We start from the raw sequence: 12,966 nt of genomic DNA on the forward strand, positions 1-12,966 counted from the left end.
GTGTGTGTTTGGTGTGTGGGTGTGTTTGTGTGTGTCCTGCGGTGGGTTGGCACCCTGCCTGGGATTGGTTCCTGCCTTGTGCCCTGTGTTGGCTGGGATTGGCTCCAGCAGAAACCCCATGACCCTGTAGTTAGGATATAGTGGGTTGGATAATGGATGGATGGATGGATATATACCCTAATTTAAAGTAAAAAAAAAATTGTGTCCATCTTTTAATGAAATAAGAGGGGGGACCCTAAACTTCCCAGCGTTTGTCAATAGCATGGGTGTAGTTCCTGAATATGCTGCTGTGCATTGTATGCCCATAGGTCTGGTTAATTAGTCCACTGAGTGGCATTGTGCGGAGTTAAATTGAGTGCATTTTTCCGCTGTTTATTCTATTGTCGTACTGGTGGGTTTGGCAGTTTTTTTTTTTTTTACTGCAAGCCACTATGACAGACTTTCAAGAGACGATAATGGACTTGTTCATAACAAGTTTGTTCTCTTTGAACAGACAGTGAACTGCTGAAGTGTCTACGGGAGAGTATTATGAAAAATAAAACATCCAAAGAAGTGACACCCCTAAAACTGCAGTCTTCACCATGACAACAAACATGCACATACTGCATTGTCCTTCAAAGAGTTATGACCTTATGTGATCCTATATGATGATGTGGTTCTTGCTTTGCAGCCCCCCGTATTCATCAGATCATGTTCCCTGTACCATCTTTCTATTCTTGAAGTTAAAATGGAGATTGAAGGAAAAATCCATGATAAAAACTCAATGAGTACAGGAGATGTTACCAGGAATGAGAGTAGAGCTGGGACAAGTGTGTTGCATCTCAAGGAGAGCATTGTGAAGGTGACTAAAAGGGAATTGCTGTAAGTTTTATAATAATGTTTTTTTTTTTGTTTTTTTTAACAATTCCATGAATTTTCGGTTTCCATCCAATACTTGGTGTAAACATCTTTCACTTTGATGCATGCAATGCGTTTGTTCCATTAGGGCTTTGAGAATTACAACTATAGAAGGAAAACATTTTATATATTAGGCATAAATAGCATATTAGCATAAATAGGCATAAAAGTAATTAATAGCTTCTAAAACATTAAGATTAAGCATAAAATAGAATTTTAAGCAAATAAGATAGGTCAAGCAAATGGTTAACTAAAACATCAGTCATATTGCATTATTTTTTAAGCTTGAAGGAAAGTTACCAGTATTAAGAAAGCAAGAAGAGAACAGGACATAAATGACGCACAGAAACTAACCGAGGACAAGATAAGAAGGCATAAGAACATCTGTTCTCATGGAGGCCAGAAAACAAGGAGCAATACCAGTAACAAAATGCAGGAAAAATGGTTTTAGTAGGCACATAAGAAGCCAGCTGGGATAGTGAATCAGCAGAAACAGCAAAAGGTATTGCTACTAACAAGGTCAAAATGATGTAATGTATGGAAAGTAAAATTGGTGTATTCCTGTATTAGCATAAATAAATATAGACAAATATATAAGCATTAACCTTAGTGTAGATATACTGTAAATGCAAGTCAGGCATGCCAAGCTAATGATTAAATAAAGGCACATACCATATTTCTTTTTAAATTAAAGTTTAGCTTCAGGCCACCATTATAACATAGTGTGAAAGGCTTAGGAAAGGAAATGACATAAGAAAAGCCCAAAGATGGTAAAAGGAAGGCATCTGCCCAGCTGTAGACCAATAAAAAATAAGCAAAACAGAAACTAGAAATGAACAATAGATAGTGATAATACCAGGGGGGGCCAGCTGCAGGGTGAAGTCAGGAGATGACGGTTCCCATGGGAACTCAAGGTATCGGCCGGACAGGAGTAGAGGGGAGTCAGAGAAAATGAGCAAATGAGCTAATTTGAACGAGGTCAGAGTGATAAGAAATAATATAAGTTTTGGGTTTTGAACTGTTCGGGGCTCAGCTCAGTTTGGCCGTATTGTGTTGAGTCCATGTTATTATTATGGTTATTTTATTGCAATAAAACTATAGACTCTGTTTGCCTATCCTGAGACTCCTAATAGCCTTCATTTCAGGTAAAAAGCCTGCTGGTAATAATTTTTCGCCACGACACAACCAAATAGTTTTCATCTGCTTAACACAACATACTTTCTCGTGTTTTTTTCTAAGATTGAGACCATCTTCTTACAAAAGTAATGTGGTCATGGATGTACTTTTTTAACGAGAGATTACTTCAGACTTAGTTCTGATAGTCAGGTTAATGCCATGCATTCATTCCTGCAGATCCTTTAAGGCTTGTGTTGCTTTCTTGGCTGTCTCCCTACTATGCTTGCTTCATTTTCGGTTTTGGAGAGCTATGGCAATCTTTGTGATGGTCTGATGGTGCCATATTCATTTCACTTCTTAATGATGGTCTTCCCAGTTTGAAATGATGTATGGAATGTTTACACATTTTTTTTCTATCCCCCCTAGATCTGTATCTGATAATTGTAAGATCCTGTAGGTCTTATGTTAATTATTGGATCATGCTAATCTGTACACTTTGCAACAAAGTAACCTTCTTGAAATCCTACATGAGCGGCTCATTTTTTAGTGCTACTCAGATTCATTTGATCTGATGTCAGGTGATGATAAATTACACATATAGGTGATGTAAAATGTGACTAATGTCCCAGAGGACATAATATGGATGGCTCCTTACCAGGGCAGAATGAATTTATAATGGAAGGGCAGGGATGGATGGAATGCCTGGTTGGGTAGGAACATCAGAAAGGAAATGTCCTATGTGGACAGATAACCCCCCAATACGGTGGGGTGGCATTCAGTGGCTGGGGCTTCTCTTGGTGCACCCACAGGGCAAACCTGGGCACTGTAGTCCTGGTGAGTTGCCCTGCTGGGGTACCTGGGGACCACCAGCTGGAGCTGTAGAGGGCTATCATGTCCTATTTAAGGAGATCACGCCAGACCTAAAAGTGCTTCCTAGGTGTGACGCTGGAGCACCGGAAGAACTCCCGGGGAACGTACAGGGAGAAGCAACTGTGGACTGTTCTGTTGTGTATTGTGAAGAGAAGCTTGTTGAGAGGTTCTTCCTTACTAATAAACTGTTATTTCTATTTGGAACGTGGTGTTGTGCAATTGTGTCTGGGGTTGGGGGCACTGCTATGCTCCCTGTGGGTCACACTAATCAAACCACCTTTACTTTGGAGGTAAATCACTTAGGTGTCAAAGGCATTTTTAGTTTTTCCTTAAAAGATCTGTTTCTTTTTCATTTAAATATTGTTTGTTAAAGTGGAAAATTTTGATTGCAGTTGTCATGGAGGGACTGGCATCTAATCTATAGGAGACAGGCAAGTAAGAATTTCAGTTTTCTTTATACATATAGCAATACATGTAAACTTGAAGGTGGTCCCTGAATTTGTATGTGCTTAAAGAATAATTTAACCAGACTTTTTTTTTTTAAATATGAAGAGATGTATAAGATGGCAGAGAGATTGATCATGTACAAGTTTGAGCAGTAAAGCTGCTTTTTTGACCTGCTCACCATATACCCAGCCGATGCAAATGCACTGGAAGCTGGCGATGAACAGGAGACAGGTCCCACTGCAGGCATAGTAGTCAATGAGTTGGAAGATATAAATCCCACCCTGCAGAATAAAACACATAAGAAGTTAAATGAAAACCGAAACATACATGCCTTAGAGTACGGATATATACAGGTTAGGAGTTATTAGCCCAGAACTGTTCATGCTAGGGCGGCACAGCAGCACTGTTGTTAGCACTTCTGCTTCACAGCTCCAGAGATTGAATTACAAGCCGGGCACCAACAGAGTCTGCACAGTCTACCTGTACCCATGGAGGTATCTATCTATCTATCTATCTATCTATCTATCTATCTATCTATCTATCTATCTATCTATCTATCTATCTATCTATCTATCTATCTATCTATCTATCTATCTATCTATCTATCTATCTATCTATCTATCTATCTATCTATCTATCTATCTATCTATCTATTTGTGTAACTGTATGTTCAGTTTATTAGCAGCTCTTAGATGGCCCTGTTTAGACTAAGTGTTCCCTGTAATGGCTTTGTGCCCGATACTGATGGCATAGGCTACAGCATCTTGCAACCCTGAAATAGAAGGAGCTAATTTGATTAAAGATGGATGGATATTGTTCAATAATCTGCTTCTCAGGGAAAATCTCTGTATCTCTGGTGAAAGGTTTACAGTCCTGTAAAGGAAGAAGAAGAAAGGTGAAAGGCTGGGACAAAGTCAGAAAGTGGGTAGAATGTGGCATTAACCTATTATTGAACATCCTTGCCTTGCTTGTATTTTGTGTCCACAGTGCCAAATGAGGAGAGACCTGCACATTAGAATAAAATGAACTTGGGTGACTAATAGTGATTAGAGAAACAGGAAAGTCGATTCACATACAGTTTTGCGAAACTGACACTAAAATCTGATTCACAGGTGATTTTGCAATTGTAAAATGTGAAATTCATTAAAAAGAGTTATTGGTCATTTTTTAAAAAAAAATTTGAAATAGAAAATAATATTTATTGCTCCCAAAACACTTGTTTACACCTCCATGTTAACTTGAGTGTTTATCTGTAGCTGTGTAATGCAGGTAAGCATCTGCATATCCGCAAAATTAATTCTAGTTTATTCCTCTCATTCACATCACCATGAAGGTGCACTTCATTTTGCACCATTACGAACATTTCTGAGTTTCTTCCACAGGAAAATTGACTACTACACAGATGAGGGTTTGCACGCTGCATGCGCCGTGTAGATTCAAATTTCCATTCTGTCTTTAATGCATCTTTAGGATTGCATTTGCCAAGCCTGTTATCACAATTGACAAAGTGATTGTCTTCTTACCTGCACAAACACAACATGAGTTTGATGGTCCAACAAAATGTTACACATGACAGGAAATTAGTCCGGTTATTGTTATATACTTAAATGCTGTACTAAATAACAACCAGGTGCAAGCAGAATCAATGCATGACATTGCTCCAGATGGGAAAGAAACTTCTTTTCTCATGTGTCAATGGCACAGATTTCATTGGAAGTGGAACTCCTTTTGTTTCTAGAATTTTGTTAGTTAATTTTTTACATGTTTGTCTGTATGTATTATGCTCTTTTTTTATGTATTTATAGGTTTTTCGGATCACAGAATTCAGTTCTGACATTGATTATTTGCTGGAATGTGTTTATCAGGTAATAACATCTTTTTCTGATACCATGTTCATTTTTTCTGAGCTGTACTATTTTATGTATCCCTTTGTTAGGGCACACTGCTGGTTGTTGGGTGTGTGACCCCTCAGATTACAGCATTTGACATCATTTACATACCCCTGATGGCCATTCCTCATCCGAGATTGTAAATAAATCCAAAAAAACCTCGCTGTTTTGACTTTTTAATAAACTTAGACACCCCTTTTTGGCTCCAACTTCGGTTCTTGGTTTTTTGACAGGTCTTGAAGAAAGATAGGATGGACCCTTTTCTGGTTGGCTTTCTTGAGGTTTTTTCACCTTCTTACCTCCATTATCCTTAGTTTGCTGTATTTTGGCAAACAATTCTATTTTTTTCCGTGAAATCAGTTTGACGTTGTAGAAGAAGAATGTTCTCCTCAGCACCACGTACCCTGTGTGTTTGGTAACTAAGTTTTATATCAATGCTTGTAACCCTGCCAGTAGGAAAACTTGATTTACGAACTAACAAAATTATGTTACCCAAGGGCTCAGGAAAATGGTTTCTACATGATTTAAACTGCCTTTTTTATTAACTTCCTCAAAGTGAATGACTCAGGGTCATAAGACTGCAGGCTGCAAGTGCAAGGCGTCTGTCCTGTGATCAGTCTTGGGGACATAGATAATGTTTAGCTCAGATATATTGCCTAACTTTAAAATTGTGATGATAAGGATGTTTTTCTGTCTCACTAATCATGAGACAAAGGGGTATATAAGCCCCCCCAAGCTGTCGATCAGGGTTCAGACGAGCCCTGCAGCGATAGACTGTGCTCTCTGAATCTTTACTTCCTGTGACTCCTAATGTGAAATAAAAGAGAACTAACAAAATATCACCCGCCTGCTGTCAGTCTGCACTCTTTTTCGTCCACAACGTGAATTCACTTGTCACTTGCGATGATTTGGGTTCACTTTAAATTTGTATCTCATTATTCTAAAATTTGTATTTTCCATTACATTTTTTGCAGCTGCTGAATCAATTTCTGATATTCATTTTATGTTTTGAAGTTTTGTTATATTTTTTACGCTGTATTTGCAGTTTTTACAACATGATTTTTTTTTTGTTGTTTTTTATGGGTGCTGCCATTTGATACATTTTTTTGTATACCTTTGCAAGGGTGGTTTCACCCAAGTATGACTGGAGTTGATGACCTTTGCTGTAATGAGTTATTACCACACAGCTCCTGGTTATCTGAGATTGCAGATTCCACTAAAGATTTTTTATTTTGTGTGTTTCTTTGCTTAGGATTTCCCAGTTGAATATTTTGATTGGCTTTCTCGGCTACATTTTGTGCTTAATGTTGTGGCTTTGTAATTTGGTTTAGGTGACTTTCTGGTTTTGACTTTGACTTGTTCTCTGTTTATGTTTCCTTTTCTGACCTAATTGACCATTAGCATGGTTTCCACCTTAAGTTTATGGTTCTCAAAAATCCAATGGTGTAGTTTCCTTGAAGATATACAGGCAAAATTGATGCATTTTTGAACTTCTTCCTTAATGGATAATTTTGGGAACAGTTGTGAAAAGTGCTGTACAACTTATAGAATTTCTCCAGATATGTAGACAGTTTGGGACCAGGGACATCATCTTTTTGTGAGAGCTCTGTCGTCCTCTCAAAGTGTTTTAGAGTATGCTGGAGTTCTTCAGTAGAGTGCTAAAATTCCACAGTCATTTGCGTACAGAAGGTTAATAATGATGATCATCTTAATCTTAATTCTATCAAACCAATACTTGATCTGAATGAGGAAGGTGTTTCTAGGTCAGAAGCAGAACAATCTGGGGATAAATGGAATTGAAATACAAGATGACCTTTTAATGATGGCTGAATATGTGTCAGTTTGTTTCCAGCAAGCTCTAAATTCATTACCCTGTCCCACAAATCTCAGAGTAGAGTGATGGTACAGTATGTTCTGTTAAATTGATAAACCTAAGGATGCTGAGGAGTAAACAACATCCACATGATTTTGTCAAGCTAGTGACTTTTGTCTGGTGAATTCGGGGTCCACAAGAGATCTTGAGATCTGCAGCCATTCTGAGCCATCTGTTGAGACATTGCACCTGGTCTATTACTAAGGACTTATGTGTTGTGTTGTTCTTTGCCTTAAACCTGTTCAACATGGATGATCCTTCAAGAGTAGAAGACTCTTGATCACCTCTGTTAAGTATCAGCAACATGCCAATCTTGTGATGCTAGGAAGAGAAAGGAATTCCTCTAGTACACCTTAGCTAGACTCTCCAGTGTGTCACAGGTTTTCTCCCAGAGGTTCCTTTCTATAACATGTAAAGTAACAGAAATCTAAAATGTGTCCAGTTTACATGGCCATACCACTTCAATTGTCTCCTTTTAACTAAGAGGACTAGCAGCTTTGCCCAGAAATGTTGAGATGTTCACCCTGTCACAGAAAGTGAACCCAAGTAGGAATCTTATTTCAGCTACTTCTGCCTAACATCTCATGATGTAAATAGCTGAGTGAGGAAGCACAATGTGGGCTCACCACTCATACACGGATTGGAAGCTAAAGGACTGGTTGCAGTGTCATCCAGGTGACAGTTTTAATTGTGACAGATCCAGACATAGTAGGTTTTGAAAATGGAGAACGTTAGTGATGAGCAAAGCAGTTTGCAGAAAATTTAATTTAAGAAAACAAACTATGTTTCACCAAATGTGAAATTCATTCAGTTACTAATTATGTTTTCTTCTGCTCTGTATTCCTTTTCTCCGTGTGCAAAAACATGACATAATTTGTTCTTGCAGAGAGTGGAAAACAGTTATAAGAGCACAGAACTTGCAAGCATTTCAGACTTGCTACTAAAATCCATTGGTCTGCGTATGTGGCGAAGTCTCCAGAAGGATCCTGGCTTGGATCAGCTTACAGAGTTGGGGATTGTGAGCGCAGATGGTTTTACCTCTGACCACAAATGGCGCTATATATTTGTTTTAAGCTCTAATAATGCAAAGCATAAATCTTATCATGCCACTCATCCAGTTCTTTATCAGTTAAATATGATGCTGACTGCCAAATCTTTTACCATAAAATAAAACACTATTCTGTGCTTTGTTCAGTCACTCCAAGCAATCTGATTGTTCAGTTTGGATTTGGCCTGATTGGTCAGTTTCACTTTAATCGCGCAGTCAAACATGATCAAGGTAGGAAGTGAGGCCAAAAAGAGGCCAAGACAAAGGAGGATACTGAGAAAAGGCGTAGGAGGAATGGTGATGGTTGCTTTTCAGAGACAGGAAGTATTCACAACAATATCAATGATGCTTTCACAACAGGCAATGTGGCCTGTCTGCCATTGGTGGTAGTAAAAGAGAAGACAGAAGGTGAGCAAGGTGCATCAAAATGACAGGGTCTGAGAAGCAGGCATTATGGCAAGACGATAGCACCGGGCAAGACAACATGAGACACACAAGGATACCAAAGAAATACTGACAGTGCATGAAAGGCAAGTGATATTCAATATCAAATGTTTTTAGCTTTATTCTATTACCTATGTAGCCAGTATAGAAAACATTTTAGACATCTTCTGGTTTCAAGTGCATTAACATTTGTAAACTGCATTAATTATTACTGTAAGTTTTATATGGTCCGGTCAAAGTCTCCGCTGACACACAACTAGCTAAAGAGTCTGACATATTTATTTAGAATGATTTTATGGTTAATGTTACTGACTGGCAAATCATTTTGAATCCCTGTCCAGTCGCTGTGTTTGGACACATCCTAAAAACATGTATGACAATGGCCCCCTGTGGGTGTTTACATGCATGTGCCCTGAACTGGACTTGTGCCTTATCTGTGGCTTCTTCCTTTGTTCATCTATTTATTATTAATTAATTAAAGTATTAACACAAATGTATTTGGAAATTTTAGACAGGAACAGTGTTACATGGAGAAAGGAGATATGTAGGATTGTGAAAAGTTATAAAGGGATAAAGGTGAGGTAACACGCAATGAAAATTTAGAAAATGGTTATAAAGAGAAGGCTCAGGGAGGAGACCACAATAGTGGAGGACTAGTTTGGTTTTATGACAAGCAGGGGAACCACTGATGCATTCTTTGCTTTGAGACAGCTCTTAGAGAAGAATCGAGAAGAACAGAAAGGTTTGCATGTGGTGATTTTTGATTTGGAGAAGTCTTATGACCAAGTGTCACGTCAAGAGGTCTGGAGGTGCATGAGAGAGACAGGAGGACCTAAGAAGTTTGTGAGAATTGCCCAGGCTATGTATGAGAGAGTGAGGACTCGGGTTAGACGTAGCGTTGGAATATTTTGACAAGATCACCAGGGGTCTTCTTTAAGTCCTTACCTCTTTGATCTGGTTACAGACATATTGACTCCTGGGATAAGAGAGCAGTCCTCCTAGTGCATGCTATTTGCCGACGACGTTGTGGTGTGAGACAGAACCGGTGTCCTGAATGTCTGGACAGGCAGTGCATGAGGCCGATGAGAGTGTGTGGAGCTGCATGGAAGCAGCCCTGAAAGAGTGGGAGGCAACTGAGAAAGAAATACATCAATGTTCTCAATGGAATGATGCTTTCTGAGCAGTATCCCTTGCTTTCCACCCAAAAAACAAATTGGGAGTTTTATGTTTAGTAATTGCGAATTTGCATGCAAAACGATTGTAAGGGCAATTTTGCAAATCTGCATGTGAAACAAACCTCTGCTGTTTCACTCATCACTATTGTACATTAACTCATGAAAACAAGTAGTACTTTAAAATTGATTTGCATTACAACACTGCCCACTTTGTAAAAAAATGTAAACTTTTGTGATGACAGTCAGTGGTGTGCTTGGTGCTCTGAACTTTCTAATATTGTGGTAAGTGCTAGGTACAAAATACTTATTTATTTTTCTTCATAATTACCTCTGCAACCATTGGGAGTCCAACTAAGAAGCCAAAAATTGAGAAAACCAGCAGAAAAGCCTGTAACCTTCCTTCCTTTTGGAAATAATGAGGAAACATGTCCTTGGCAGCTATCATGATGTTTTCAACACCAAGAAACTGTCAAATAAAAAGAAAATCACTTAGTTGTTTAAATGATAATAAGAATTCAGGTAGTGGTAGCATCAGAATTAACAAGCACCTGAGTGTCCAATCCAAGAAGTATGACCATAATAAACAAGCAGAATGTCCAGAGCTGAGGGACGGGCATCATAGAAATAGCATGTGGGTACACAATGAAGATGAGACCTGGACCTGTAAGGAAAAATCAATACAGGTCTATAAAGGGGCTCTCATTTGAAGGCACCACGTAAGTATCCATAAGGTTGAAGGTGGGCCAAAATAGAGAATGAAGTAGTACACAGAGCAGTTTCAGAGCTACAAATGCTCAGCCCTGTTGTGTGCTTACCGGACTCTGCCACTTCATCAATGGGCACTCCTTGTTCATATGCCATGAAGCCCAATGTAGAAAAAACAGTAAAGCCAGCCAAGAAGCTTGTGCCACTGTTCAGTAGGCACAAGTAAACGCAATCCCTAAAAAAAGACAAATTAGTCCAACCTGTCTGGTATGTCACTATCTAGGAATTCTGTCAGCAGACCCTGCAAGTCTGATGGAGCTGTTTTATATTCCAGCATCAAAGAGTAGAGCACAGGAACCAACCCTGGATGGATGGAATTCCAGTGCTTGATAAATTTAAGTAGCCAATCAACATAATAATAATTTGGACTACAAGAGAAAATCATGCAAAATCTATGCAGAAGGCACCCGATCAGATTTGAAACAAGGTCCAAAGGCTTTTAGGTGAACACTCCACCTGCTGCATTTCCCAAGTGGAGTTCCTTTTGTATAAAATGAAATTAATGACTTATTTGATTGATTGATTGCTCAGTCAACTAATTTATTACCGTATTTACCCGTGTACCACATGCACATTTTATCCCGAAAATTAGCATTAGAAAATCAGGTGAGCGTCATACACAAGGAAATTTTTTTCTATAATGTTTACTTCTTCTGCTTGGGCTCTCTCGCTCGCTCTCTCTCTCTCTCTCTCTCTCTTGTGCTCGCTCACGCGCGCACTCTCTCTCTCGCTCATGTTCTCGCTCTCTCACTCGCTCATTCGCTCGCGCTCTCTCTCTCGCTCTCTCTCTCTCTCTTACTCATTCGCTCACGCTCTCTCTCTCTCTCTCGCTCGCTCTTTCGTCATGCAAAAACAGAAGGGCATTTCGTGGAAAACGTGCCCTAAACTCTTCCTATACAATCACAACGCGCGTCGTACACGGGGCAAATTTTTTTCGTGATTTTCTTTGTAAAAATTAGGGTGCGCGTCTTACACGGGGGCGCGTGGTACACAAGTAAATACGGTATTTAGTCTGTTTGTTTTATCATTTCATTATTTTCCAGGAAGCTCTTCTCAACAACTTGACACATTAGCTTTTACCACAAAATCTTAAGAATACACACTTGCTAAAGGCAAGAAGATTGGGGGGCTTACCTGTAGCAGTCATTTGAGTACTTGTTACAACTGCTGAGTGCTGTTAGGACACCAAGACAGAGAGTGTATGAGAAGAAAATCTGAGTTCCAGCTTCCATCCAGACCTGACATGTAAGAGATATACTGCAATTATGTCTGACATTTAGGAAATTAGGAAATATAGTTAACTGTGGTATAACATCCAGATAACATTCTCAAACCTGCTTGATCCAGTTCAGGATGACGGGGTGCCAGAGCCACTCAGATCTCAGCAGCCCCTGGCAGAAGCCTGCAAAAAGCAGCCCTGTACAGGGTGACTGGCAATGGGCATTGTTTTCCTTGCTGATACTAAGTTAATATGACATAATAATATCAGCAGTGTTGCATATATATTTGTTTAATTATAACTTTGGCTAAGTGTTATGTGAGGTGGCTGCACAAGCATCATCCAACAATCCATTTTCTGTAACTGCTTAACAAATAGTTTATATGTCTGCAAGTTTTCCTCTAACCAGTTTCCATCCATGTCCCCCTGTTCTTGCTGTAGGACTCATTTTAAAGTAACAGCTGGCATCTACCCTACTAATTCCCTGATTAATTTTAAACATTTTTATTGTATCCATAAGTTTATTTGCATAAACTGAAAATATTTAGCTCCTTCAGTCTCTCTCCATAGCTCATACCACTCTGTTCTAGTAGGTCTTGTTGTGAAACTCGAAATATTCTAAAAATGCCCTATATGAGGAAACCATCAAAACTGCCTAGTAACAAGGACAAACAGAGAATCTTTTAAAATAAAAGATATTTTCTTCAAAACATGCTCTGAAACAAATATATACTCCACAGAGTACAAAAGGCAAAAAGGAGTTGTTAGCAAATGCAGTCCAAGTTGAACAAGGTCTCAATATGAAATCCAAAGAGTAGTCAAGAACACAGCAAAAAAGTCACAACTCCTGTAAATCACAAAGGCGCAGAATTCATCATAAAGAAACACTCGCCAACACCCACGCATTTGAATAAACTGCAAGGAGCTATTGGTTACACCCACCTTTATAGGGCTGAAGCTGATGTGCAGGTGACCCCACCTCTTGAGGATTCACCCACAAAACACATGGATATTAAGTAATCAATACTATTAACATTGATTAAAAAGCTGTTAGAGATTTCTCTTAAGGTGTAATATCCAGTGTTCAATACCCACTTGTGTTATTATATCTACCTGTTACCTGTCTAAGGAGGGTCAAAAATGAAGTAATCAACATAGACCTCAGCATTGACAATTGTCTTTATTACATACCATTTGGTATAAGATTCGTAAAAGCAGGGCTA

General features: G+C 38.9%; 1 protein-coding gene across 1 annotated transcript in view; it reads right to left on the reverse strand.

Annotated features, from left to right (window-relative positions):
* Positions 1 to 12,966, reverse strand: part of LOC114644665 (sodium- and chloride-dependent GABA transporter 2-like) — a 47,239-nt gene that overhangs the window by 11,976 nt on the left and 22,297 nt on the right. Inside the window, exons 6-10 of the mRNA XM_051928519.1 lie at positions 11,659 to 11,762; positions 10,575 to 10,699; positions 10,308 to 10,420; positions 10,088 to 10,225; positions 3,509 to 3,611 (exon numbers count right to left, since the gene is read on the reverse strand). Coding sequence (XP_051784479.1) covers positions 3,509 to 3,611; positions 10,088 to 10,225; positions 10,308 to 10,420; positions 10,575 to 10,699; positions 11,659 to 11,762 — 583 coding nt within the window. The remainder of the gene's footprint in view (positions 1 to 3,508; positions 3,612 to 10,087; positions 10,226 to 10,307; positions 10,421 to 10,574; positions 10,700 to 11,658; positions 11,763 to 12,966) is intronic.

The sequence above is a fragment of the Erpetoichthys calabaricus genome, chromosome 5 (assembly GCF_900747795.2).
Source record: "Erpetoichthys calabaricus chromosome 5, fErpCal1.3, whole genome shotgun sequence".
In the NCBI taxonomy this organism is placed as follows: Eukaryota; Metazoa; Chordata; class Cladistia; order Polypteriformes; family Polypteridae; genus Erpetoichthys; species Erpetoichthys calabaricus.